The sequence below is a fragment of the Rhea americana genome, unplaced genomic scaffold, assembly GCF_003343005.1.
Source record: "Rhea americana isolate MKP2758 unplaced genomic scaffold, rheAme1 scaffold_84, whole genome shotgun sequence".
Taxonomy (NCBI): domain Eukaryota; kingdom Metazoa; phylum Chordata; class Aves; order Rheiformes; family Rheidae; genus Rhea; species Rhea americana.
The window spans coordinates 2,444,858-2,470,484 of record NW_028187023.1 but is presented as its reverse complement, the minus strand read 5'-3'; the positions used below and the strand labels follow the sequence as shown (position 1 = coordinate 2,470,484).

The 25,627-nt window shown below is 43.1% G+C and overlaps 1 protein-coding gene across 1 annotated transcript in view; it reads left to right on the top strand.

Moving 5' to 3' along the window:
* The first annotated feature begins 5,284 nt into the window (after nucleotides 1-5,284).
* Nucleotides 5,285-25,627, top strand: part of ACTN1 (actinin alpha 1) — a 50,587-nt gene continuing 30,244 nt past the window's right edge. The window contains exons 1-6 of the mRNA XM_085323355.1: nucleotides 5,285-5,389; nucleotides 6,156-6,270; nucleotides 11,745-11,864; nucleotides 20,246-20,332; nucleotides 20,938-21,025; nucleotides 22,195-22,273. Of these exons, the coding sequence (XP_085179481.1) occupies nucleotides 5,285-5,389; nucleotides 6,156-6,270; nucleotides 11,745-11,864; nucleotides 20,246-20,332; nucleotides 20,938-21,025; nucleotides 22,195-22,273 (594 nt within the window). The remainder of the gene's footprint in view (nucleotides 5,390-6,155; nucleotides 6,271-11,744; nucleotides 11,865-20,245; nucleotides 20,333-20,937; nucleotides 21,026-22,194; nucleotides 22,274-25,627) is intronic.

Sequence of the window (25,627 nt, the reverse complement as noted above, 5' to 3'; positions counted from 1 at the left end):
AAAAAAGCCTTGTGTGCAGCAGTTTTCTGCCTGTTCTTAAGAAACTATTAGTTGTTTCTGGGTGAGTGCCTCAATCGTTCTGAATAATTTCATTTAAATAAAATTCTTTGCAGTATGGAATTGGCTGTAGAATTTGCTTGCAAGAATTAGTGGAATTGTCTAGGCAATCCTGCAATGTATGGAATTGTGCTAAGCAGGCACTGAAAAGTGCTTTCAAACCAGGCAGCAAATGTGGGCTGTGAATGCACATTCAGAAACACAGGTGCGCTCGTCTGAGCACAGGACTCTCCAAAGAGAAGTGCTTGCAGCTGGGTAAATCGGTTTTATTTTCCAGCTGTGCATGAAGTGTCATTTGAATATACATCCACAACTTTTCTCATGGTTGAGAAGGAAGTCTTCCTGTCAATCTACCCACAACACCAGAAGAACACCTGGATCTGTAGTTTACAATTTGTTCAAGACCTCACTTTGCAGAGTACATGTACAGACAGTGTAAAACATTGCCACTGGGTTTGTACGCCAGCAATTCTGTCCCTTTCTTAATAGAAGCCAAACCTCTGTGGATGCATCTCAACAGAAGAACTGTGTGCAAATACCTAATCAAACTTCATCCTCCAGCATAGGCACAAGGAAGAGGATGTCTTTATGGCTGTGAACACTGCCTCCCTYTGAGCATGGTAGTGGTGTGCAGGTGAAGCTGTGCTCCAGTGAATTCTTTCTTTGACTGCTTACTCCAGACTTCTTTCTCCTGTTAGACAGGAGGCAAACAGGACTGCTCTGGCTCAATTACAATTTCCGTTTTGTAAATRCGGCAGTGTCCTTGCTGTCCCAGCAAGTTTCTGCTCTCCCATGAAAAAGCAGGGCTGTGTTGAAGAGTGATTTAGGAAGGAGTGAAGAAGAGAGCATCTGGAAAGGTCAGATAAAGTTGGAATGTCATGTCACAGCCACAAAGAGATAAAATTGCCCATTTATTCTTTTAATATCTGTCATTCATGTCGTTGTGATGACTTTGACATTTACATTGCTAAAACTGCTCAAAGGCTGAAGTGCCTTATTTTCTCACTGCAAAGAGCCCAACTTACTGTTGCTTTCCAAGCAGAAGCATTCTCTGAACTTGAAAAGATTAACTTACTGTCCTGTTTCTCTGGATCTCAGGAACATTATGAGAGCCAATTTGATGCAAGAAGGGTACAGAGTCTGGAAAAGAAAATGCAAAGAGAAAAGGTCCAGATTACTGACTTCCAGGAATGGAAGCAAAAGTTTGGAGAGTGTGAAGAGTGCCAAAATGTGTGTGAGCGTGTGTGTGTACTTTTAATACAGGGATAACCAAAAGTAACTTTACAGTTGGCAGGAATGACAGATACTTGGAAGGAGCTAGYGGAAGATGGTATTTCAGAGCTTTGGTTGCAGGACCTCCAGCAATCACCTGGCTATTGTTTCTAGGTATCTCGTGTACTCTGAAGAAGCAGAGATTTCCCATATAGTGTCAGGAGAAGGGTGTGCATGCCTGTTAAAGTGGGTATGCAGGTAGGCTTGAGGAAGTTGCCTCAGCAGTRAACCTGTCTGATACGCTGAGGCAACAGAACGGTTAATCATATTTGCTTGCTTTTATTGAATTTTGTTACTCTTTATTATCTGGTAGGTTATATTGTGGTAGAATTTGAAGATCCTACTGTTTGTATGGCACYGAGTATGCGAATAGCAAGAGGTGATCTCCTTCTCAGAGACCTTGCTAAGAAAGCTGAGGTGTAAGCAGAGCTGCAAGTCACAGCCACAGGTGGAGGCAGGGAGGATTCGTGACGAGTGCGCACGTGCACACTCGCACGTGCTCCTTCGCTGGGCAGCACGACATTGTGAACAGCAGAGGAGGGAACAGCAGCAGAGGAGGGAAGGCAGCAGGGAAGCACTTCTGTCGCTTCAGAGCAGCGGTTTGGGTTCAGGACTAAGGAGACGGGAGCTGCGGCTGTCCCTCCTGCAGTGCAGCCCGCCTGCTGTGACCCCGGAGACACGGGTGCTTTTTTCATCTGGCCGCCCCCAGGGCCGGGCTTGTGCTGGACGTAAGGCTGGCTGCTCTCGGCAGCCCTTTCCTCTCTCAGAAGCCTGCCTGCTAGTGACAGCGAATACAGCGGGGTTTAACGGCTGCCAGGTGCCGATTGCCGCCGCCGCCACCACCACCACCACCACCACCACCACCACCGTTGGCTGTGGCTGAGCGCGTGGGGAGCAGCGGGTTTATTGCCCACAGGGCGGATGGGGCGAGTGGGTGGTTTCAGGAGGCTTCTCAGAATAACGGAAAGGATCCTGCGCTTAGGCGTGGGGCCAAGTCAGTAATAATGGCTCCAACCAAGACTGCCAGAATTGCAATGCCCAGTGGACAACAAAAATTTCTCTCTCTCTCCTTCTCCTCCTCCCTACGCGCACTGTTCTACCACATTTCTTCAGCCTTTGGCTTCTCTCATCTCCTCTGTCAAAACTCCTTCCAATTTGCTACTTTGTAATAAAGAGGAATTGTATCCCTGTGCAATGTGTGCAGCAAATGTAACATAAAGCTCTTTTCTGCTTATTATGTTTTGACTGATGTTCCTTTGGGTTGGTCTGTGAGAACTGTGTGTGAATCCCTTTGCGATAGATGCCCCTGCTTATTAAAAGCATTCATCATCCTGCTTTCTTGTGAAATGGCCTAATGCATCTGCACAGGGCTGTGGCTTGTTGCCATTCCCATATGCTGTTGTGCTTGTTACTGTACTTTGGAGTTACTGTAGGACCTGAAAGGTGCCCTGAGAAAATGTCGTGGCATCTGGGAGTCGCTRTCTGGGAACTGCAGGTGCTCTATCTATTAACCCTGAGCAGTCCACCTCCTTGAGGAGCTGAGATGTCAGCTTTGCCATTGATTATTAATGGCCATGCTTTGCAGAAGTGTCTGGCCCCAGCACGTCCAAGGGCACAGTGTGGTGGAAATGTCTCCATCAGAGACATTGGGGTGCTGGCTGTGGTGTGTCCTTTTCCATCAAGGCTTAGGTGACTCTTGMAGAAGCTAAATACAGTCACTGTAGTCTCACTGGTCTGGTTATTATGCCAGACTTTATTACTTTATAGTAATACACAGATTATAAGATTTGTGATTTGTTTTTAAATTCCTCTGTGTTGCTTGGCAATGTTGCCGTGTCATCCTCTAGCATTCTCAAAATGTACAAGGAGGTGCCCAGTTGAGCTGTGCTGGGATTATCCATTATCTAGAGCAGAGACTCCTGATCTGCTGATGGAAAACTGTGAAGTGGCTTCAGGGAAGTTATAAAAGAAGTAAAAGTGCACTCTGGTGGCCTTGTGAGTTAGAGCTTGGGCTTCCTCCTCACATCAACACAGATTTGTAATGTGACCTAGAGCCAGGCACTAGCTCTAAGTGTCTTGCCTCCTCTGCRAGAGGGAGGTTAATGGACATCCACATCCTTCGTGTAACTTGCCATCATACTTTGATGTGTGATGATGATGTAGTATTTGAAAGCTTCTCTGTGCTGTCGTTTGTCCCTTTAGAAGAGTGAGAGCCTGACTGCAAAAGCCAGGTGAATAAATTTCTTCTCACATAATAAAGAGCAGGTGATAGAATAAGGGAAGTAGTGCCAAAAGGATCTACCTCAGGATACAGGATCCATTTTCAAATAAAGTCACTCTTATTTCTCAGGGGAATAACAAAAAGCAATAAAAGATGCTTAGTGATTTGTTCTTCTTTAAAACTTGCAAAACTAGAAGGAAATCAGGCCATCTTGAAAATAGAGATCCCAGGCTTTCATAATACATGTACCCATCCAAAGGGCTATTACCACGAAAGTATTTACAGCTGTGCTGCTATCCTGGTCCATCCCACAGTCCCTGCAGAGCACAAGGCCAGAACACAATAGAAAGCTCATCAGCTGTTAAGAAATGCCTTCTCCTGGGAAAGATTCTGCTATGCTGTTTGTAGTCACTTAAGCACAAACACAAGTAAGTCAATAGTGGAAGCCCAGCATCCAGGCAAATAGGGAAAAAAAAGCCCTAATACCCTTTACCATTTGAGGCAATCTTTCTTTTGACATCTTATGCATAGTGCAAGCAGTGGTGAAGCATTTCTAAATTTTTGGCGTRCCTTGTTCCATACCAGCTGTCTCCTTTTGCTGCAGTTCCTCAGTGGCCTAAGATGACTTGACTGCTGTGGTCTACCCTCCTGCTTGGCCCATGTATGCCCAATTTTCTTTTGTAGAGGCTCATTAGACTGCTGAGCTGTCTCCATGCACTAACTCAGCAGAAAACCAGCCTTACCAAAAAAAATGAATAGTTCTTTGCTAGGTCAGTGAGTTGAACTGGCTCTGGAAGCACATCTGACAGAGAGAGGGGGAGAAAGACCTCCTCCTTTCCGTGACAGCCCTAAGCTGTTGGAGCAGCTCAGKTTTTGAGTAACCTCATCCTTCTATTTAGAGGATGTTTGAGTGGTTATCATTTGTACAAAAGAAAGGGTTTAGTTGGTGTCCTGTTCAACACCATGAAATGCGTTCATTAGCACTTGGGCAAACCTGTCAGCCRTGAAAGAGTTGCTGAGTTGCTCCCATTTGCTCCTCAAACTGTTCTTTTGTTTCAAGTAGTTTCTGGATTTTCRTTTGGATTCTTTTATTTGTCTAGTTAAGAACATGACACACTTCAAATCTGAGGTATTTTTGTATTCACTTCCTGTGTTTTGAGCTTCCAAAGACAGCACTTGCCTTTCTCTTGCAGAGCCGTTCACATGGCTTCTGTGATAATCTCTATTATCACATCTTGGAAGTTCAGACCATAGCTTGGGTCTTACTCATAATGATGAGATGGGCTCTTCCCCCCGTTAGTGCCCCACGTGTCCATTGTTCAGAGCATGGGCTGAGAGAATGCAACCACGGAAAATGTGTATTGTCATCAGTTGTGGTGATATTCATTTCTCTCCTATGAGAGATCCTCTGTCCTAACCGCTTGAGGTCAGAATTACTATATTTAAGACCAGAAGGCATTTCCAAAAAGGGTGTTGTTTAGCCTTAATGCTAGTGCCTCTGTTGCAGTTTGGACCTTATCCCTCCTGCACTTCAGACTTAYATAATTACTCCAGGGCTCCTGTGTAGTGTCATTTATTACAGAGTGGCTGCGATTTCTATCATTGCAGTGGCTGCAGTAATCCCTCTGCCAGAGRCTCTCAAACAGTGGGGGTTTAGGAGTGTGCTAGATGGTCAATGGTGGTGTTAGGTAGTGCTTGCTTTTTTTTCTTTACGGCACCTGTAGTAGTACGGAGATGGCTGAAAGCATCGTTATTCAGAACACATTTACTCCTCCACRTGAGCAGCTGCTGCAGCTAGCAGGACAATGTGAAACAGTCACAGAGGTGGTCTGCTTAGCAGTGAGTTGGAGAGACTGTAAACAGCAGGACATACCCTACTGAGATGCAGTTTATGAGGTTCAGGTGCTCTGCACTCTGTCCCCTGGTGCCTGTCTAAGAGCTGCAGCGTTTACTGATGATGGAGCACACTTGAAGCAGTTGGCAGTAAAAGAATAGTCAGTTTTGGGGGTGGGTTTTTTTTTTTTTTTTTTTTTCAGTAATATGTGACTGGAATGGAAAACATTTTTCTCCTCTTTGCTTGTCATTCTTTCTCTTACTGACCCTTAGAAAGAAAGACACTTGAATTTTTTTTTTTTTTTTTTTGGGGGTGGTTTTTTTTTTTTTTTTTTTTTCCCCGGTCACCTAGCTAGAGCCAAGGAGATCTGGTATACTGTTTCCCTTTCTCTCTCATACTGTGTTAACATGTGTTGCCTAACACCAGCTGGAGTCCTAGAAGCTTTGAGAGCTTAGCATGTCTTAAAATCAGTTTCTGGATATTTGAAACTGAACACAAAATTTAAGGGTCTCTCTAGAAGATCAGACATGCCGAAGCCATGAAGTGGCTGTCTCTATCAAACTCCCACTCTGATGGAAGGACCTTGCAAATTCTTTGGATGTTTGGGTACTAGCACTTGTGCTCTACACGGACAGCAGATGGAAAGACAATAATCTAATTATCATTTGAATTTATATAGTGGTATCCTAGCACCACTGCTTTGGTTCTGAACTGTTGTTTGGCTTCTGGGAAGATTACTGACTACTATTTTTTTTTCTTCTTGTGTTTTAGACATTTACAGCATGGTGTAATTCTCACCTCCGCAAGGCCGGGACACAGATTGAGAACATAGAGGAAGATTTCAGGGATGGTCTTAAACTCATGTTACTTCTGGAAGTCATTTCAGGTGAGAGAGGTTCTGTGTGATGCTCTTAAGTGTTCTTTTGGCATTGCCAACCCAATTCTGAAATTCCTTCCCCTTTCCTACAAAATAGGGACAGCAAAGGCTGTGATGCTGTAGGTTTTGCTGGAATATAAGAACAGCTGTTTTCTGATTCAAATTTTCAGTATCTGATCTTCAGTAATGGCCATTAATGTGCTTTTGGAATGTGCTGCAAGCTTCACAGCCTGTACATGGTGCCCGTTGCATTTCTGCTCCTGCTTTTGGGCTTTCTTCACCCATAAAAATGTGCAGCCTCCTGTAAACGCTCAGGCAACCTGTTACTGCTTTGCAGGGCTGACAAAGCTGCTCTGAGAAGCACGTGGGAATGCTGCACTGGCAAATCATACCACAGCCTCATGGCAGTGGGAATGGCATAGAAGTTATTGAAGGAGAGGAGTCAAACTGGTAAATCTTTTGGTGTAGTTCAGCTTCAGTTGTGACTGACGTTTTTCTGGTGTAGTTTCCATCTGAGCTTAATGCTCAAGCCTTCAGGGGAAAAAGAAATCCCAAACAAAAAGCAGAATCCCAGCAAACACAATCTGAAATAAAAACAGTGGTGTGAATAAGTTGTGGGGTCAAATTTGCTTTGACTCCCTGTCATAAATGTCCCACTACTTGGCAGTGATCTCCCTGAACAGGGATTATTTCATGTAATAATCCCTATTCATGTCCTGATGAAATGAATGCCTTAATAAAGTGTTGTGAGAGACATCAGAGGAGTTAAGTCTGTATGTGTGAAACTGGGGCCTTGTGCTCACAGGCTTACTTTGGCATCTGAGCCTGTAATAACAATCCTTGACTTTTACCTTTGCACTTCTTGGTATGTTTTCCAATAAAATTGCCATGGTAGAGGCACTCAGACCACCTTCTCTTTGCACTTCCTCCAACCCTCCCTTCCTCCATCTCCTGCAAAGCTATTGTCAGTGTATGTGTTCTGGAGAATTTGTGGCGATGGGATAAAACCTCATGGTCTTTGCCCATCATGGTGGTTTGGAGGGATCAGAGTTCAAAATATTATCAGAGCTTTATGACACGTGTACTGCTTCTGCAGTGCCTGTAAGAAACTAGCTGATGGAGTCTTGTTAGTTTATGTTCTGCATTTATCTTGTTGCTGAACAGTTTGCTTGCAGAGGAGGATGGCAGCCTAGAGGCAGGGGCAGACAGGCCTTGATGGTTTAGTTTGATTGCTGAGCTGGAAGATAGGGAGAGGAGGACGTATGGAGGAGGGAGGGTGAGTGTGGCAGGCTGGGTGCTAAAGCAGCAGGTCTCATGCCTCTCACCACTCACAGCTTAGTTTCCTTGCCCCCTTTCCCACCCTTCCTGTCTTGTTGTCCCTTCAATAGCCCACCAGCAGGACCTGTCGATCCCCACCTCAGTTTGGGGAGAAGCTAACAGCTCCCAAGCGCAGCAGTAATGAGGGCACAGCATTTTCTCATCCACCGCAGCGTGGCTCTGCGCCCACAGCCTGATACTAGATGACCAGCAGGCAAAGGCATGAAGAGGTGCTGTGGGCTTGCAGCCCTTGGGAGGCTGCACTCCTTCACACACTAAGGATCAAGCATTCTTTCCTTAGAGCTGGCCGAAGGTAGAAGTACAGTTTTCCTATCTGCAATGGCAAATGATGGTAAAAGAGGAGGAATTTAGCGCCGTTGTTTCTTCCTGTGTCGTTTCCTTCACTGGTGGCTTGAGGTCCTGTTGTGAGCCCYGCTTCTCCTACCGAGTCTCTTTTTGACCGCTTAGCTTGGGAAGCAGTGACCCAGCGGTTCCTAGTGCAGCCCATGGGAAGGGAGYCTCCTACTGGTGCCTTCCGTGTTGGTGACTTGCCTTTATATTCCAGCCATAGTTTCTGCTGACCACCGKTCAAAAGGGTGAGTCTCTGGATGGCTTTTAGCCTGCCAGTTCCAGCTTCTGGCTTTTCCATTCAGCTCTTAGCTCTCTCCTAATCTCCTTTTCYCATATTTTGGGGAATTGCAGAACTCTACTGACTGGGCTCTGAAGTGGGCAAGGTCGCTCTGTGCAGGCTGATCTTTTCATCTTACTCAATTAAGCTGTGGATAGAGTGATGACAGCAAGACAGTCCAGCTGTGAGAGTACTGGTAATAACTGGCCAAGAGTTGTGTGGAGCTGAGTGCCTCCTCCACGTGGTAGTCTGCCCTAGATACTTGAGAAGGAGGGAACATTATCTCCCATCTGCCTCAGACTACAGTTGTGGCTGTGACTGTCAKGGCTGTGGGGAGGAAGGGTGGAGACTGCAGCCAGGAAAGTGCCAGAGGCTGCAGGGTGAATGAGGGTGTTGCTAGGGCTGTGCGAGCGCAGATGTTTCGGTGCAGCCTGGCTTGATCTCCTGCATGTCCTTTGAGAGGCATCACTACAGTGCACCTTAGTCAGGTAGAAAACAGTGTCCCATCCTATGACACTTCCCAAAGTGTTGGAAACAGTCATGTTCTGCAGGAAAACCAACAGCAGGTGTGCTAAAGACCTCCACACCAGGACTGCCATGCATTTGCTGACTTGTAGAGTGTGGCCCTACCTGATATGCCTCCCTCCTTCTCCAAGAATGACACGTGCACACGGTGACAGGACAGTCACATAAAATGAGGAAATCAGAGTTCAAGTCCCTGCTCTACTTGAGTCTGTTCAGGCAGATATTCCTCCAGCAAGAAGCCTCCCCTCACCACTTCACCACCACCTTGCCATGCCTTTTCATAATGACCGGATTTAAATTCCATGCTGGAATTTAGTTCTCATCAACGCAAAGGTTTTTTTCTTCAAAATCTGTACATTTCCACAGAAGAGCCTCAGTTTTACTAAGTTTGGTATTTTCTAATACATAACTGTACTGCTGAAAGATCCCCTTCAAGCTCAGCCAGAGCCCCCACCAGAGGCATCCCAAAACAGGATGTTGAGGGAGAAACTTCACAGGTGCTCCTGCRACTTCCTCATCAAAAGTCCTTCACTGTTGGCTTTCATGGTGAGAAATAACAGTTTAGCCGCATAGAAATTGCCCCAAAGATACACTTTCATTATTTACTGSATGTATTTTCTTCTCCTGGCAAAGTCATTTAAAAAATATTGCTATCAGACTGAAAAGAGCTGAGCCCGCATGTACTACTTTTAAAATAAAGTTRTAAGACTTTTTTTCCCCAAACAGAAGGGTGACTAATTGAGATTTCTGCTAAACAAGCTCTGCTGTAAACAACTTTTATGCCAACGTTTCCTTGCATTGTTTGGCTTCTGATCTCTGGCCTTGGGCTAGTACATGAGAATYGGAGAGTGGAAACGTACAGACCATTTTCATTGTCTCAGCTAGGAGGAAGACTGAGAAGTAAAGCAATGATGCAACTAGCTGAAAGTAGAATGTATTTCTAGCACACTTCCATTTTAGCAGTGTAAATCATTAATAATACGCGCTGCAGATCCAAATGAAGCTAAAACAAGTATTGCACAGAAAGGAAGACAGCAATTTTGCAATCACGATCAACTGCCGTAGGAGCGCGCTGCTGTYGGAAGGAGGCTCCCGCCCTCCCCAGCCCCGGGAAGAGCGGTGCAGACGCTCTCGCTTGTGTTGGCAATRTGCATTATGCAGCCCCAAGGTGAGCTAGGTCACCTTGCTGTTCCGCTTGAAACTTTATCTCTCTTCTTTTTTTATTCTTCCTTTCTCTTTGTGCAAGGCCTAGTTTTCAGTCACATTAGCTGGAGAAAGTGGTTATTTTTAACTGGCTGAACCCCTTTTGTTGAGACTTGGCAGCGTAAGTCCACTTCGGTCTATTGTGAAACTACGTGTAAAAATGTCATTGTGGAACTGTCACAAAAAATGCTTCCACTTCTGTTTACAATTRCTAGTGTTATCCAAATGGATAAAGAAAGCAGCACACCATGACGTGTACTTCAGGCTCCATTAAAGCAAAAGAGATTTGCTTAATCCTAGGATGGAGCTAGTACCATAAATGCATCTTTTTACTTAAATTGTCAGAAATTGGTGTTTCACTTTCAGAGTGACTCTTTTTTGTGTCCTTAAGCCTGAGAGCTAACGACAGCAGCGTACTGTAATAACTGAAACGGCTTGGAAGGATTTTCATTTCCAGATTTTTTCTTTGGAGGGCATGGCTATGGTGATAATCTGTTTTTCTCCCTTTTAGCTTTTCTTCACTCTTTTGTTAGGAACCAAGCCATTGAGTTTTAAGATGAAAATKAGTTCTCTAAAAAGTGCTTTTCTTTCTCACCTTAAGCCTCAAGTAAAAGTTYTGAGTCAGCTCTCAGTGACTTAAATATTCAGGCTCAAGATACAGCAAGAGACTCTGGAACTGAATAAATCTGAGTGAGCAATTACTTGCCTAGACTTGCCATTTGATCTCTTTTTAGTTATTGCATAAATTCTTCTTCAAAGTGGAAAATCTTCTTGCATTTTGTTTGGATCCTTTTTGTATTCTGGAGCTTGTGATCTGAAACCCAGGCCAATTTTTTTTTTAGTTTTTGGGTGCTGTGGGTTGTATACAGGTGGTTTCTAATGTCTGATCTGATTATGTTTCTGGTAAGGATTCCTTTGAAAAGTCCATGTGTTGTCTGTATAAGCTGTAATTTGCTTACTGTGAATAYTGGGTTAGTGTTAGTAAAAGTAGGCTATGTGAGTAGTTACTGGCAGCCTATCAAGAAGAGCATAACTGTACTACAACTATACTTACTGTTTCAAATAAATAAGATCAAGAAAACAGTTTTCAAAATTTTGTAGCACTATTCAAGTCAGAAGCTGGTGTTTGCTGTAAGGCTTGTTTCTGTCAGAGATTTACCTGCTCTTACCTCAGAGCTGGGCTACTTCTACCTGTCTGCCTCCTCATAAACATTTAAAATGCTTGCCATTGTGTTAAGAGACCATTTGACAGAGACAGAAATGTGTCAGACATTTATCGGAAAGGAATTGAGATGGCAGTCCTTACAGATTCAAAGCTGCTCACTGGAGAGGTGATTTTATTTCCTGGTATGTGCAGTCGCAATCATTCAGTGCAGAGGCTATGCACTGAGGAATGAGGTCTGCATCCTGTTTGAGGGGGAAGGAAAGATGATAGATGGACCGTAGAGAGGTCCCAGAGGGAAGAGGTTTGCTTTGTAAGTGCTGGAGATCACCTCCTCACCTGTCCCTGTGAGGAGGTGAGGTTTGTGCCATTTCAAAGCACTGTTACCTGTGATTAATGGTACAGAGTTTATTTCCACTGCAGTGCATCAGTTTTTAAATTGTCTAAGACACAACAAAAAGATAATTTTCTGTCTATTTCTTTCTGAGAATACTTCAAAGTGAGTGTGACCATCCTGCATTTACCATCAAGAAAAGATTCGGGGAAGTCTACCCTCTGCTTGGCAGTAGCAGCCACCAGACTGAGGAAAGTCCATCAGAAAAAGGTTCAGGATTATTTTCTAATACTTCTTTTTTTCTCTTTTCTCAGGTGAACGTTTGGCTAAGCCTGAAAGAGGCAAAATGCGAGTCCACAAAATCTCCAATGTGAACAAGGCCCTGGATTTCATTGCCAGCAAAGGAGTCAAACTAGTATCTATTGGAGCAGAAGGTAAAGAAACCAGCTGATTTGTCTGAGCCCAAGCTGCACTTAGCACTGCCTTCTCCTCACCTCTGCATACCAGTTCCCTTTGTCCTTTCATAGCTCTGCCATGTCCTTAAGCTGTGGAGAAAAAGAGAACACATTAGGTCTTTGCTAGRAATTTGAATCCCACCTTCACACTGGCCAAGCTTGATTCCTGGTTGGGCTTTATTGGTCAGATTCCTCCTGTTCTTTTTTTTTTTCTTGGCTCTCATGAGTTACAGACAATGTTTTGAAGTGATAGAAACAAGTTCATTGGAATCTTTCTTTCCTGAATAAGAAAAAATTCTCAATTGAAGTAGAGCAACTGCTTGCTTTCAGTGTGCTGCAGAGCCACTAGGAAAGATCCCCTGTTGCTGTAGAACACCCATGGGTTGGGGCTGAGAGTGGATTCTGGAGGTTCCAGATCTCAGGGCTTCCAGGCTTCTTGTCACACACCCCAGAAACCTGGGTGTTCTGGCTGGAAGCATGTGTACCCTTGTGCAGGATTTGTTGAGGGCTGCACCAGAGATACCCTCTAGACATACTAGCGGATTGTGCGGACAGCAGGGAGTTGGTGTCRGATTTTTGTTTTTCTGGAAAAGATGGTATTTTGCAGAGATGTCACCCAAGACCTAGAAGGGCTTGCAGGTTATTCTATTTGCTCTGACTTTTATAAACCTAAGCAACTTGTCATCTCACCTGGGTTACATTTTCCTGACAACTGTTTTCATGTGCTCTGAGCCTGTGTCCAAATCCTGCCTATGTAGTAATGTTGTCACTGTTGCTGGGGAGACACTCTGCTTCTCTGGTGTCTCTGGATTTGTCTTTATGGTGACTGTGGAAAATGAGGGAGGTTTATTATCTCCATCTTACAGATGGAAATACGTGGTTTCTCCATGGAAACTTGTGACAGAGTCAGGAAATCAGCCCATGATACTGTTCTGGATTAGCCTTCCTCTGGAAAGGCTGAGCCCTGCCTGTTCTTAGCCCAGGAAGTTAGAGCTGTTTGTACATGCTGTCTCCAAGTTTGGCATTTCCTACACGCTCTTGGGAACGTCTGCAACACATGGGTCCATCTTGTGGTCCACTTGTTCTGTGTCAGACCAGGCAGGATACCTTAGCCTCTGCAGGCATTTGCATTCACTTTTCCTAGACCTTTATCTCAACTTAAAACTTTATCCTTATGGAGACTTTGGAACAATTTCAAGCTAGCACTGTTTATGAAGCACAAGTTATTGCACATGTAAGGTTCTTCTGTACCCTTACAGAAGGTCAGTATCCAGTTCAGTAGTCCACACCTTTATTGGGCCCTTTCAAATTGGAGGCTSGACCTGGAGCCAGAGGTCTCTTGCCTTAAGGCTTGACAGCTCCTGCATGCCATAGATCTTGGGTAGCATCCTTCCCTGGGTCTAGAGCATATGTAAAAGCCATTGTCTTCCGTTGTCTGATCCCGTTTTTTCCCTGGTTCTAGTTTCCCTGCTACTAGGTTGCCTTTTCCACACCCCCTGCTGGATTCTTTTCTTTCATTCTGTGCCCATGAGTCAGCTGTGACTAAACCCTACAGCCCTTAAAAATAATTTGCAAGTAGAAGGGTCTGTTTCCAGTGGTCTCTATGGTCCAGTTATTTAGTTGTTACCAATTCATTGCAGTTAACTTGTTCTGAAATAGGCTGAGATGCAGTTTGCAGCAGGAACCATGGTTTAGATCAGCCTAAACTGATCCTTACCTCCCCTGCCAAACATTCCTGACCCTCCTTTGTCCTGATGCCTGTGCATCTACCTGGTGAGCCAGTTCTTGCAGATGATTGGGCTGGAAACTGAGCCTTCTTGCTTATTTGTTTGTTCATTTTTAATTAATTTTCCATCAAAGTAGCTCTCACTGCCTGGCCTCCAGGGTTGGTAGGAGTATATGGACAGAGATGGAGCTACAGCAGCCCTCATTAACAATGGTCTAAGCTGCTGTGGAACTGCACATGAAATACCAGAACTAATTCCCACCATTAACAAAAATGCAATGATAGTCTGGTCTGTATAGAAAGGCATCAGTATTGTCTGTCCCTACAGATTTCCAGAGTACCAGTTTCAGTGTTCTTCCACAAGTTTTTCACAGACATATGCTTACAGCCCCCCGCCACTCATTCCCATCCCTGCACCACCCCCAAGATTGCACAGTACAACTGCTCTTGAGCTGAATCAGTGAACCATTTGGGAAATCTGAGCTCAGTAATCCCACAAGATTTTTTTTTTTTAATTACAAGTTTCTGGGGGCAGATTTTKTTAGCTCTTGCATTCAGATCCCCTGAACTACCTGCTCCATTGCTTTGGCTGCAGACACATTCTTCTTCTACAGTCCTTTYTTCCAGAGAGATGTGTGCTGACAGCCACTTGCATTTGCAGCTCGAGACTAGACTATAACAGTCATTGATGCTATTGCCACCCCCAAACCAAAATGAGTTTATTTACACCACCAAGATCTGCATCTTAACAGATCAGGTGAATGGCTTTGTTTTCGATGGTCAAGAGAAATATTTCCTGGGAAACTCTGGAGATGTTTGATGCAGATGAAAACTGACTGACTGCTGCTGACAGGTAGCATAGGTGGAGAGCCCTGTGACTGGCAACTAGCAATTCCTTAGTGCGAAAGGGAGTAGGAGGCAAAGAGGCGTCTTTGGGACTGACAGTGTTAAGTTCTACTTTGGTCCRTATGTCCAAGTCTCGGATTTCAGAAGAGAAAGATAACGGAGCACCAGAAGTTCTGACCAACCTTAGCTCTGATTTYTATTCAGAGAATTCAAGCTGTGCTTTGATGTGTGCTCGGGGCACCTGGTGTGATCCCAAAACGGACRTGAAATGTCCACTCTCATTCCACCCTCATGCCAGTACCTGCCTATGAACCGAGACTGAGCCCAGGCCACTGATTGTCAGCAGTAAACATGAGCTGTAGGGGCTTCTGCCCGCTCCATTGAAGTACTGGATGTATAATACACGTTAGCTTTAAAAATGGACCTCTACTTTGCATGGCATGGCAGTAACTCTTTCTATTAAAAGGGTTATGAACCTTCCTGGAGCATGAATTTTAAGAGCTTTAAGTTTTTAAAAAACCATCACACAGCAGCAAAGTAGAAAATAAAAGCCAATGAAGCCATGAAAACATTGCCTCAAGAAAATGAGTGGTAAATGCCTCAGGCAGGTGGGACTGAGCTGGGAAGCTGTCCAACTTGCTTTTCTACGATGGGGAAACTACAGTCCAGTGACAACGCAGTGTTACTGGCCAGGGCAGTGCGCTGCTCACCTTGAGGTGGCTGCTCTGTCCCAAGGCAGCTGCCAGGCAGCGGAGTCCTATACAAAAGATCTGCAGCCCAGCTGTATTTCTCTGTATGCATTAGATAATGTCATTGGCTATCAGTGTTCTCCTTTCTTTTTGTGGTTAAAATGAATAGTTTTCTACCTCTTCCTGACAAAGTAAGCTGCAGAAATAATCCCAAGGAGAGACTCAGGTCAGTTTAAGCCTTGTGAAACATTCTGTTTAATCAGAGTTAAAATCAGCAAAAATGTTTCCATGGCATTTCTCTCACATTTCATCAAATAAAGATCCCTCTTTGCTGTTTAGAAGACAGGCTTTACAGCCTCGTCCCAGTGAATGAGAGCCAGAGTTGAAGCAGGCATCCTACAGACAGCATGAGCGCAGGACATGGTCCATGTCCGTATTAAATGGAGCGTGAACTAAGCAAACAGAATAAGCAGTAAGAGCTGCCTTTTACAACTGTCTTTGACTGTTAATAACCTACAGCATTGCTCTTAACCTTTACAAATGATTTAGCCAGAGTCCATTGGATTGAAGCCATTGTGGCACAAAAAAGCTCTGTGTAAATCTCTGTCAAGGAGGAGTCCAGCCTGTTGCAGCTTCAAATGGTTCTCCATCTACTTTTAAGTATCTCTCTCCTCTGACATCTCAGGAGCCTTCTTTTGAGATAATAGATTATATACTAGTGTCAAACACTCCTGGGATTTAACATTTTGAGTAGGCCAGTATTTGACCTTAAGACTGTTTTATTTGCATCTCTAATCTGCATAGGAAGTTACCGTTTTCTTAGATGTGGCTCAATTCAGCATGAAGATACCTTTGCAGGAACTGATCTGTATTCTCAGATGTGCAAGTGAAAGGAGAAATAAAGCTTAGTGATTTCAACCATTGCAGAAGTCCCATCTGAGCAAAACACTCTGCGACCCACTAGGCAGGACAAGCATAAATCTCAAAGTGACGAGTGGGGAAAATAAGATCTGTATGTGTCAGTGAGTGAAATATAACATTACATTTGTACCCATCTTCTGCCCACTCACAGTTAGGGAACTGGTACATGTAAACCCAATCATTGATGCCACCAATATGTTCTAGATCTGTCTGGACCATCAGTAGCAATGGGCTTTCTCAAATCCTGGATTTGGGTGCTGATCTTGCTTTATTTGGCTTTTGTTAAGATAAACAAAATGCAGGACAGCTTTTATTTTTATCACCCTTGATGTCCTGTGTCTTGCTGAGTAAATGGTGGTGGGTGCTCTTTAGTTCTCAGGACATAACACTGTTCTGCCAGTTACTCATACCCTGCAACTCCTTCTCTGCATGGAGTAAAGAGAGGGTGTGCCTTCATGGGCAACTCAGAAATAGCAAGGATGGAAAACTGTTTATGTAGCATTGATTTTGCTTCTAACTACCTAGGCTGGAGGTGGAGAAGAAAACTTGGTCCTTTTTGCATTTTTCAAATCTGAGTTATTAGTATGTGCATTTGGAAAAGGTGATGGTATTTTGAAAGCCACGTCTATGTAGCAAGCCAGTCTTGCTCTTAAGGACTGGTTATTTGTTAGACCCTTAATTGGCTGTCAAACAAATGGATGAGAGTACTGTAATTTTTGCATATTTTGTTAGTGGTATTTCATACAATAATGAGAGTTGGGTAGAAGCATATTCAGTGGTGCAAAAAATTTCCTTCCAGTGGTTATCAAAAGCCTCATCAGCTTTAGCCTGCAATTGATCCACCCCCATGTTGAATGTAAATCACATTAATAACACGTGCTTGCTGCTGCTGCTCAGAACAACAGCCGCTGTTAGTCGGGGGAAGTGCAGCGAATGCTTGCAGAAGTCCTGCATAGGAAGAGCATTTAGGAAGCAGTCAGGCAGAAGACCCTGTCTGATTATTAGCCTTTTAATATCATGTGTGAGCTGTTCTCACATTACTGAGTGTTACTTTCATCAGCAGGGAACAAACACAGCCTCTTTAATTGAACGAGCATTAGATTGCTCTAGCTTGGTAGTGTTATGCTCAACCTATTTATGAAGGAGAAAGGAACTCCACAGAAATTGTAACCAGGAAGCACAAGGCATCATGCAAACTTTTACTTCACTTTTGCTCCTTGGCCATATTCCACTGTATTAGAAAGGATCCGACACTAGCTGAAGGGCAGTGAAGGAATCCTAAAGTAAAAGGAGCTGGAGACTGGAGAATGTAAGGATGGAAAAGAAAATGAGTGAGGGCCAAAGAACTTACAGGCTTTCTGACCAAGCCAGTAGATTTTTGTAATCAAGTTGCCAGGGGAAATTTTTAGCTCTGGAAATGAAAATATGCTTGCCTACTTCTAACAAAGAGCAACAGCTTTGTCAACTCCATTTGAGGGGGAAAAAAAAAAGAAGAAGAAAAGATGTGAGGATGGTATCGTTGATTAAATCTGCCATCCTGGAATGGATCGTTCCCTAATCTCACTGACATCAGCGTCTGCTTGGTAGGTGGTGGATTTTCCCTTTGTCAAGAAAAAATAAAGTGATTTGTAGAGATAAAGTGGTGGAAATCTTTTGGACTTCTTCCAGAGCAGCTTTGGTGCAGTGCCAAGGAAGGATCAGGCAAGGGAGCAGGGTGCACACATTTTTTTTAAAATGAGTGATGTAACGAAGAGTGCTGAGGAAGAAGAAGAAATACTTTCCATCTTAACTCCACTGGATAACTTGATAAAACTGGAATTTGAGAACATGACTGGAGCACAGTGCTAATGCCATATTAGCCACTTAACGCCATCTGGTTTTATGTAAATATCTTGACCTTTATTTCCGATTAAAATCCATGAAACAGTAATATTAATTACCTGTTTCAGCTCACTGATTGATTCATTAGTGTTCATAAAGTGCTTCCAGTATTAAAGTATTGCCATCAGATTTTAATCTAGTCCATTAAAATAAATTTGGTTCCAGATCTTAAATATACCCTGGGGTCCTCCTACCAACTGCTGTGGTTTTTACAAGCACTATTTATTGCTTTTTTGTCCTGGGTTATTTTAGGTCTTTGAAAATCCACACAAAGATTGATCAAACGAACAAAATAAACTGAAAACACTGATACTTTCTTTTATACTTAAGCTGTGATATCCTCAGGTATTTGTAACACTAATAAGGATTTCCTTTAAGTTGACTGTGGTGCTTTACTGTAAGGGTTGAGAATGCGAACAGTACAGACTGAATATACTTGCGCTCACAACATTTTTTCAAGTCAGCCCGGAAGACAACCTCCTATCCCCAAAACATTTCTAAACATTAATTTGCAAGAAAACTGTCAACAAGCAAAAATAACTTTTTTTCATGCCAGAAATGTATCAGGCACTTGCAAACAATACCTATAATTATTTTGACCTGCGTTGAAGAGTACGATGTTTTTTTAATTCTGAGCAAACTGATGTCCCCACCAAGAAGTGTAAGTACAGAAGGGCGGATGCAGGGGTTTGGTGGAGTTGAACAAGGTGGCATGTCTTGTTCTATATCTTTTAAATCTGCAAATCCCTCATGCAGATGTATGTCAAAGCAAAGTAGGGATTATCCTTCTAGTTTACATTGGAAGTTGCACCACATGTACTGCTAAATCTCCAGGAATTTAGGCTGCATGAACAGTGTTGCTGAAACAATGTAATTAGAGTGCATAAGGCTTCTCCAGTGGCTTTGAAGATTCTAAAGTTCATATTTTGGATATTTTTCCTATGTGAGCAAGCTTCTTTTAAAAGCTTTTAGAGAATATATTGTAAGAATCCAGAGAGATGGCAGTAGCCTATGGTACAAATTTCTCCTCTCCCCAGAGAGTGATGTGTTGCTGGGCTGGGCAGCTCTGTGGAGGCAGTGACACTGAGGTGTCTTTATGAGCACAAAAATGTTTTCTGGTAGCCTTGTTATCCTTTGAGCTATTCTAACCTGCAATAGTAGGTTAATTTTAATGCTTTTCTTACTGAAAATATCTTTGTAATTTGTCAGTTTGTGAAACATCCTTCCACAATGCAGGAAACTGCCACATAATGAGTTGGAGAAGATAAGTGTGTTAATTTTGCTACCCAAAAAAATGAAGATTGTAAATATTATAATGTGTACATATAGCCTGTGCAGAATTTTTGTACATGCTGAGGGTCAGAGCTTGAGACCCAGATGCTGGCTAAGCCATTTTAAATGTTTGGCACCAATCTATACACAGTGAAAAGTCCTTTCTGGGCCAGCGTCCACCTAGTGTCTCCCCTCCAGGACCTTTTTCCCCTCATCCTAAACAGATCGTTCCTCACACAGGCAAGTGATTGCTTTCTAAATCCTCTGAGTTGTTGACCCATGCTGATTTATATCACAGAGTCCAGCGAGCAATAGAATCCAATCTGTTTGACATCTTAGTTTATGTTATGCTCTGCTTAGGCTGATCAGCCTGAGCTTTTGCTTCCTCTTCAAGCATGATGTATGTACTCTGAGGAATGCTCTTTTGTGTCTTTTGGCAATTATATGATTGAAGAGTCCTACCCGGGCAGCCTGGAGGTCTGTATTTAAGCTTGTTTAAAAATGAAATGTTGATATTTCTTGGTGGTATCTTTTTCACACCACAAAAAGAGCTGTCAAAGCTTATCTGCATTGAGAAGTCTCACTGGTTATACTACTGTAATTACACTGGGGCAGTTGTATTGGTGTGATGCAGAAAAGGCACATCAGAGTAAAGGCGGAAGGCCTTTCTTTTTCCCCATTTGACTGCTTCTAAAATGATAGGTATGGAACCTGAACAAAGTATTTTAGGTCCCTCTGGGGAACTACGCTGACCTAAACTGATGCCTTATTCCTATTTGGATTGTCAATGTCTGTTTTACGCTCTGTCGTATATTGTGGGAAAATCATTGTGATTGTTTAGTGCTGCTGGTCAGGACTGTGCTGTGGCAGCAGAGCATTCAGGGCAGGCAGGGTGGAGCAATCTTTAGCCAGAATTCCAGTTCTCTCATCTGCCAAGGGGAAAGCTTCCCAACACCGCTTTTCTTGCAGGATTTGCACTTGTAACTTGATGCCTTCTATTTCTTCCTTCTCCCTCTTTCCCCTAGAAATCGTGGATGGTAATGTTAAGATGACTCTTGGAATGATATGGACCATCATCCTTCGTTTTGCCATTCAGGATATCTCAGTTGAAGGTAAATTTCTGTTCTTTCCAGCCATTGTTCAAGAATGAATAACTGGGGTAACCACATGGCTTTGCCACTTAAAAAGTGCAGGATGTACTGTTGGATGGTTCACTGGAAGATTCTAGGAAGCTAATCATTCCCAAGCTGCCCTCTGGTCTCATTGATGTTTCTAGCCAGTTTATGCTTAATTCGTATACACTAAGAAGAGTTTTTCACATCCTTTTCTTGGAAGAACATTTAAGAGCATCTAAAAAAGATGGATGAGCATGAAAGCCAACTTTGATGTTGGATTCTATTGCATTCCTTGCTGACTGAGTGACTAGCACTGAAAATGGACCTTTCTTTTACAAGTCCTGTGTAAAGCTTTCCTCTTTAATCCTGAAAAGGCCATCTGCTTATTACAGAATCTCATTAAGAAAATAACAGTAACAAAACTCTCCCAATTTAATCTTCCCAACAAGGAAGTTTCTGACAAAGGAAGTTCGTTAGGATGCAGTTCAGTGCTGTTCCTATTAAAGAAGAGTTGGTCATGTTTTCTAGCATATGCTTGGGAGACTCTTGATTTCTTGAAAAAAAAGAGAGAATTAATTGATATACATTCTTTATTTCTCTAGAGACATCTGCTAAAGAGGGACTTTTGTTATGGTGTCAGAGGAAGACAGCCCCCTACAAAAATGTAAACATCCAGAACTTCCATATCAGGTGAGTTACCGGCACGAAGGTAGCTTTACAGTCGTGTTATTTTCCTATGTCTCTTGGCATATTCAACAATGTGCCTGACAGATCTGCCAAGGAAATGGAGGTGGATGTTACACAGTAACAAAGTAGTCCAGCGAGACGCATAGAAATTAAAGGCAGAGCTTATAAGAGGATCCAAGTACCTACATTGCAATTACTCATTGTGGTTACAATTGCTGCTCTTGCAAGATTCTTCAGAGCATTAAGCCCTCTGAGAGTAGCATATGTGCTGCAAGCTAAGCAAGACTCTTTTTGCTCTTTGAAAACTCAGAACATTTCAGGATGCCTGAAATAAGGGCTGCACCAGGAACTTTGTAGTATAGCATTGCTGGGAAGAGATGAGAGTTTTTCTTGGTCTGGTTGATTGCTTTTTTAATTAATATTTCTAAACTAACAGATGTTCTAGTGTAGATTCAGCATAATGGAGCTTTTGCCAGCACATCTTGGAGAACTGTATGAACCATGTGAATGTAAAGCACTTTTTGAGAGCTTAAGTTGCATCCAAGCCAACCAATCTTGTAGTGGACCTAGCTATGGGCTTCGCTGAAGATTGAGGTATCTGCATCTGCGTGAGTGCTGCTAAGCAAACCAAGAGCACCAGTGCTTCACATCCCCAATTAGGTTAATGAAGTCTTTAGATTCAGTAGATGGTACTGGTCCTACTGATCGGAATGAGGAATTCTGGTCTGCTTCTGCCCACAGGTCCAGAGCAGATAGGGAGGCAGAACAGTGGCTTGTATATTGCCCTCCTCCTCCATCGCCTTTCTTCTAAAGCCTACAGTTGTTCCTTCTTTGGGCATTTATCTGTATCTTTTTTCAGTTCTGAGCTCTGCACCTGTCCTTATGTGCTCCATACAATGGTAACAGTTCAGCACAGAGAACTGGTGTATAAGAGGTGGCAATGCAGAGATCAAGTCCTAATCATGATGGATTTTTCTGTGGCTTGATAGGGATTTTTGTTGGCATTTAATGCAGAGAAGACATGCCTCCTTCCCAAGACTTGAAGAGGCACTGTTGCTAAACCACAGTTAATTATTCCAATGTCTTGGTGCCCTCCTTCATACTCTTGCCCATTACTGTGCATCTCGCTGGCTGAGCACTGTTCATTGTGCTGTTTCCTGTCTCTCTTACAGTTGGAAGGACGGCCTTGGTTTCTGCGCTTTGATTCACAGGCACCGTCCAGAGCTCATTGACTATGGGAAGCTACGAAAGGTACAACGCAATTTATTTGTCAGACCAGATGCTTGGGATCCATTGAATGGGAGAAGGAGAAGAATTAGCTTGATAAACAGATAATTGGAGAACTTCAGCTCAAGTTGGCAGTTGGTGGGTTGGGGAAAAGGAAGGGGAGATGAATCAGTACATTTAGGATTCTTTAACCCTGAACTTAATGAGCTGCCTGCTTGCCTTTCCCTGCTTTCAGACTGCCTTGCTTTCTAGCTCACAAGAGGTGTCTGTGGTATGTGGATAATATGAACTACATGTGCTCTAATCCTAGCAGATGAGCAAAAGCTGATAAATAAAGTATGAGGCTAACTATACTAATGTAATGGACTAGCCAGACAAATTGGAGTTAACATTTCTGTGGAAATGGATGTGAACACGTTACTAGTATTCAAGTGCAAAAACGAAGTGAGGTGGATGTATGGGCCCTCACTGAACGCTTTTCCAGTGCTTCCTGCTTAGCACTGAGCCATCTGCAGTACTGGCTTTTTCTTAGCATGTAGATATTAAGTGCCAGAAAAACATTTACCACAACACTTAGCTTTACCTTTAGAAATTGTCACTGGTAACATGTTACCTAGCTACTCCAGAAGACTGCTAAGCAGAGATGACCGGAGTAAGTGTTTAGTTCTTTGTGTTGCTTCCTGACCCAGCAGGGCCATGGTAGAGCGAGCCAGGTTCTCGTCCAACTTGCATATTCTCCGTAGAACAATCTGCTTAGATTTTGCTTCACTATATCTATGCACACCTGTATAGTGAAATGTCACCAAGGGCATAATGCACAGCTGTTATTTCTAATACATTTGAAGTTTGACCATCTGATTTCATAAGCTGGATATTACAAATGATGTAAGTGCTAGATCTTAGCTAGCGAAATAAATATAATCGCTAATAGATCTGGCCTCTTGGATCACTGCACAAATAGACAACCTGCACATGAGTTAATCAAATTACCATGCATCTTTGAGACAATTAATTGTACAATGCCTGATGCTCTTTTCAGTAACCTTTTAGATCTTTACTGTCTTGCAGAGCGGTTAAATATGTTATCTGATCAATTTTGGTATCTGGAGTGAGCACATGATGAATAAACAGTGGGAAGAGACTCTATCTGTTTAATAAACAGCAGCAACAAAAAAAGAATGGTCAGAAATAACTACATTTTCAGAGGCTACTCTTGGGAAAATAAAAGCAGCTAGGCAATGTTTGTCTGAAAAACACAGCTGGGAAAATTCTACAGTGCTCCCCTTTACAAACAAAGGCCTAAGCCAAACTCAAGCAAAAATGGGATGACGGGTAAAAAAAGAAAGTTATCTGATCATTTTGCCTGCAAGCTTTTCAAGGCAAAAGAGAGGGTGATTGTCCTATCAAAAATCAGTGTAGATGAGAAGGGATTTACCCACCTTGGAGTAAGGCTAAGGGAACTGTTCTGTGCTCCCCTGTCCACCTACCTTTGATTGTAGCCTTCATCCTGCAGTCTGCCCTCCTTCTGAGTCTTGCCTATATCCTTTTTATTGTTGTTCTGCCAAGTTTGCTCTAAAAATATAAGATTAAGTGCACATTTGATATTCTACCACAGCTAAAGTACACTCTTTTGAGTCAGTAGCTGGGAAGAACTTACCTCAGAGCTTAGCCTTTAACTTTGGTAGTTGGTGTGTGCTGAAGGAAAATTGTTTTTGTTATGCTAGCTCTTTCAAACACATTGGTAGCATGTACAAGTCTGATTTGTTCCTGAACACAGTATTTGCCTGGACTATTTCTGTCACATGTTTCCTCCTTTATTCCTTCTTTCTTCGCCCTTGGCTCAACTCAGCTGGTCCTTGCCCTTCTCTTTGCAGCCTACTTCCCCTCTCCTCCTCCCCCTCAAAAAAAAAAAAAAAAAAAAAAATTGATCTTTCCCTGGCTCTGCCAGAGAATTTTATCTTCCAGAGGAAGACATGAGGAAAGCTGCTGAGAAGCAGCCATCACAGTGGAAGGTAGATTAGATGGCCATATGCAGGACTCTTTCAAATCTAGTGAGTGATTAATAGCATCTTAGTTTGTGTCTGAGCCTTTGGCAGAGTTGTCTGTCTGTATTTCTATGCGTACACACATGCAAATACGTAAGAGAGAGGTGTGAACATCAGCCAGTCTAAGCCATCAAGAGATCTTCATTGTAACTCCTATTTGAGCAGTATTTTTGTGCAGTCTTAGTGTATTTTATCACTTCACAGAGGCTATGTCTGTGCTGTCAACCCACCTTTGGCAGTGTATACTAGCAAAAGGTAGCCAGTGTAGCTCTGTGTCTTCCCCCCACAGGTAGCAGATTCTTTTGTTAGCACAGTTTTGTCTTCAGTTTTGCTCCTAGCTCTTTTCTCTCATCTAGTTTTGTTAGTGAAGAAAGCATAATTCTCTTTTCCCACACACAGTATCTAGCTGAATTTGCTATACCTGCCAACCTGCTTGTGTGGACCAGGCCCCAAAATAAAAGGTTCAAGTCAACTCAATCTGATATCAGTAATTCCCTGACATTACAGCCATTTGTTCGGTGAGATGATTTCTATGCAGTACAGGTCTATCTGCTATTGTTCAGGTCACTGTAGGTAAGATTTTGACGTTTGGCCCAAGGTCTGCATGTGAAGGATGTGCAGAAGATGGGGCTTCCCTTCCTCCTCCTACTCCTGTTCTTAGCTGAGCTGCAAACCGCATCTAAGATCTTTTCATCTAGCACAATAGTTGACTGATGGCTCAAACACCGCCTCATATAATGCGGTCCATACAGAAACGTGGTCCATGTGAGCTTTGTACTGTGTGTTGGATGCATTTATTCCAGATGCTCCTGAAAACGTGGACTATACTAATTGGATTTAATTCCTAGAGTCTTTAGCTCTGCTAGATATAGTAACTGCTTTTTCTTTCCTCTCAACTTCCCTCCCCCTCCAACTCCTATCCTGATTGCTAGCTAATAGAAATTTTTTTTATGTGACACTGCAATAATTGCCATGGCAACATTATGTGCTGCAAGGACGTAGAGATAGCTGGAGGAGAGAAGTTTCCCCCATGCGAGTTAGAGTTGTGGTGAAAAAAGAGGAGCTGTGGTAGAGTCTTTAGTCAGCAAAAGCAGACTACATGTCAGGTAGACATGTCTGTTTTGGTCAGATTTGCTCTCTGTCACCATTAAAACAATGTAATTCTTGCATGGGAAAACTACAGCTTTCCTCATGGTTGGCCCAGCCAGAGCCTGGGAAGTTATTGCTCCTCTTTGTGCATCTCCCACTTCAGTATTCACATGAGCAGTGGGGAATTGGGGCAACTCTGCAGAATCTCGTATCAGCCAGTGCTATTCTTGGATATGCATGTAAA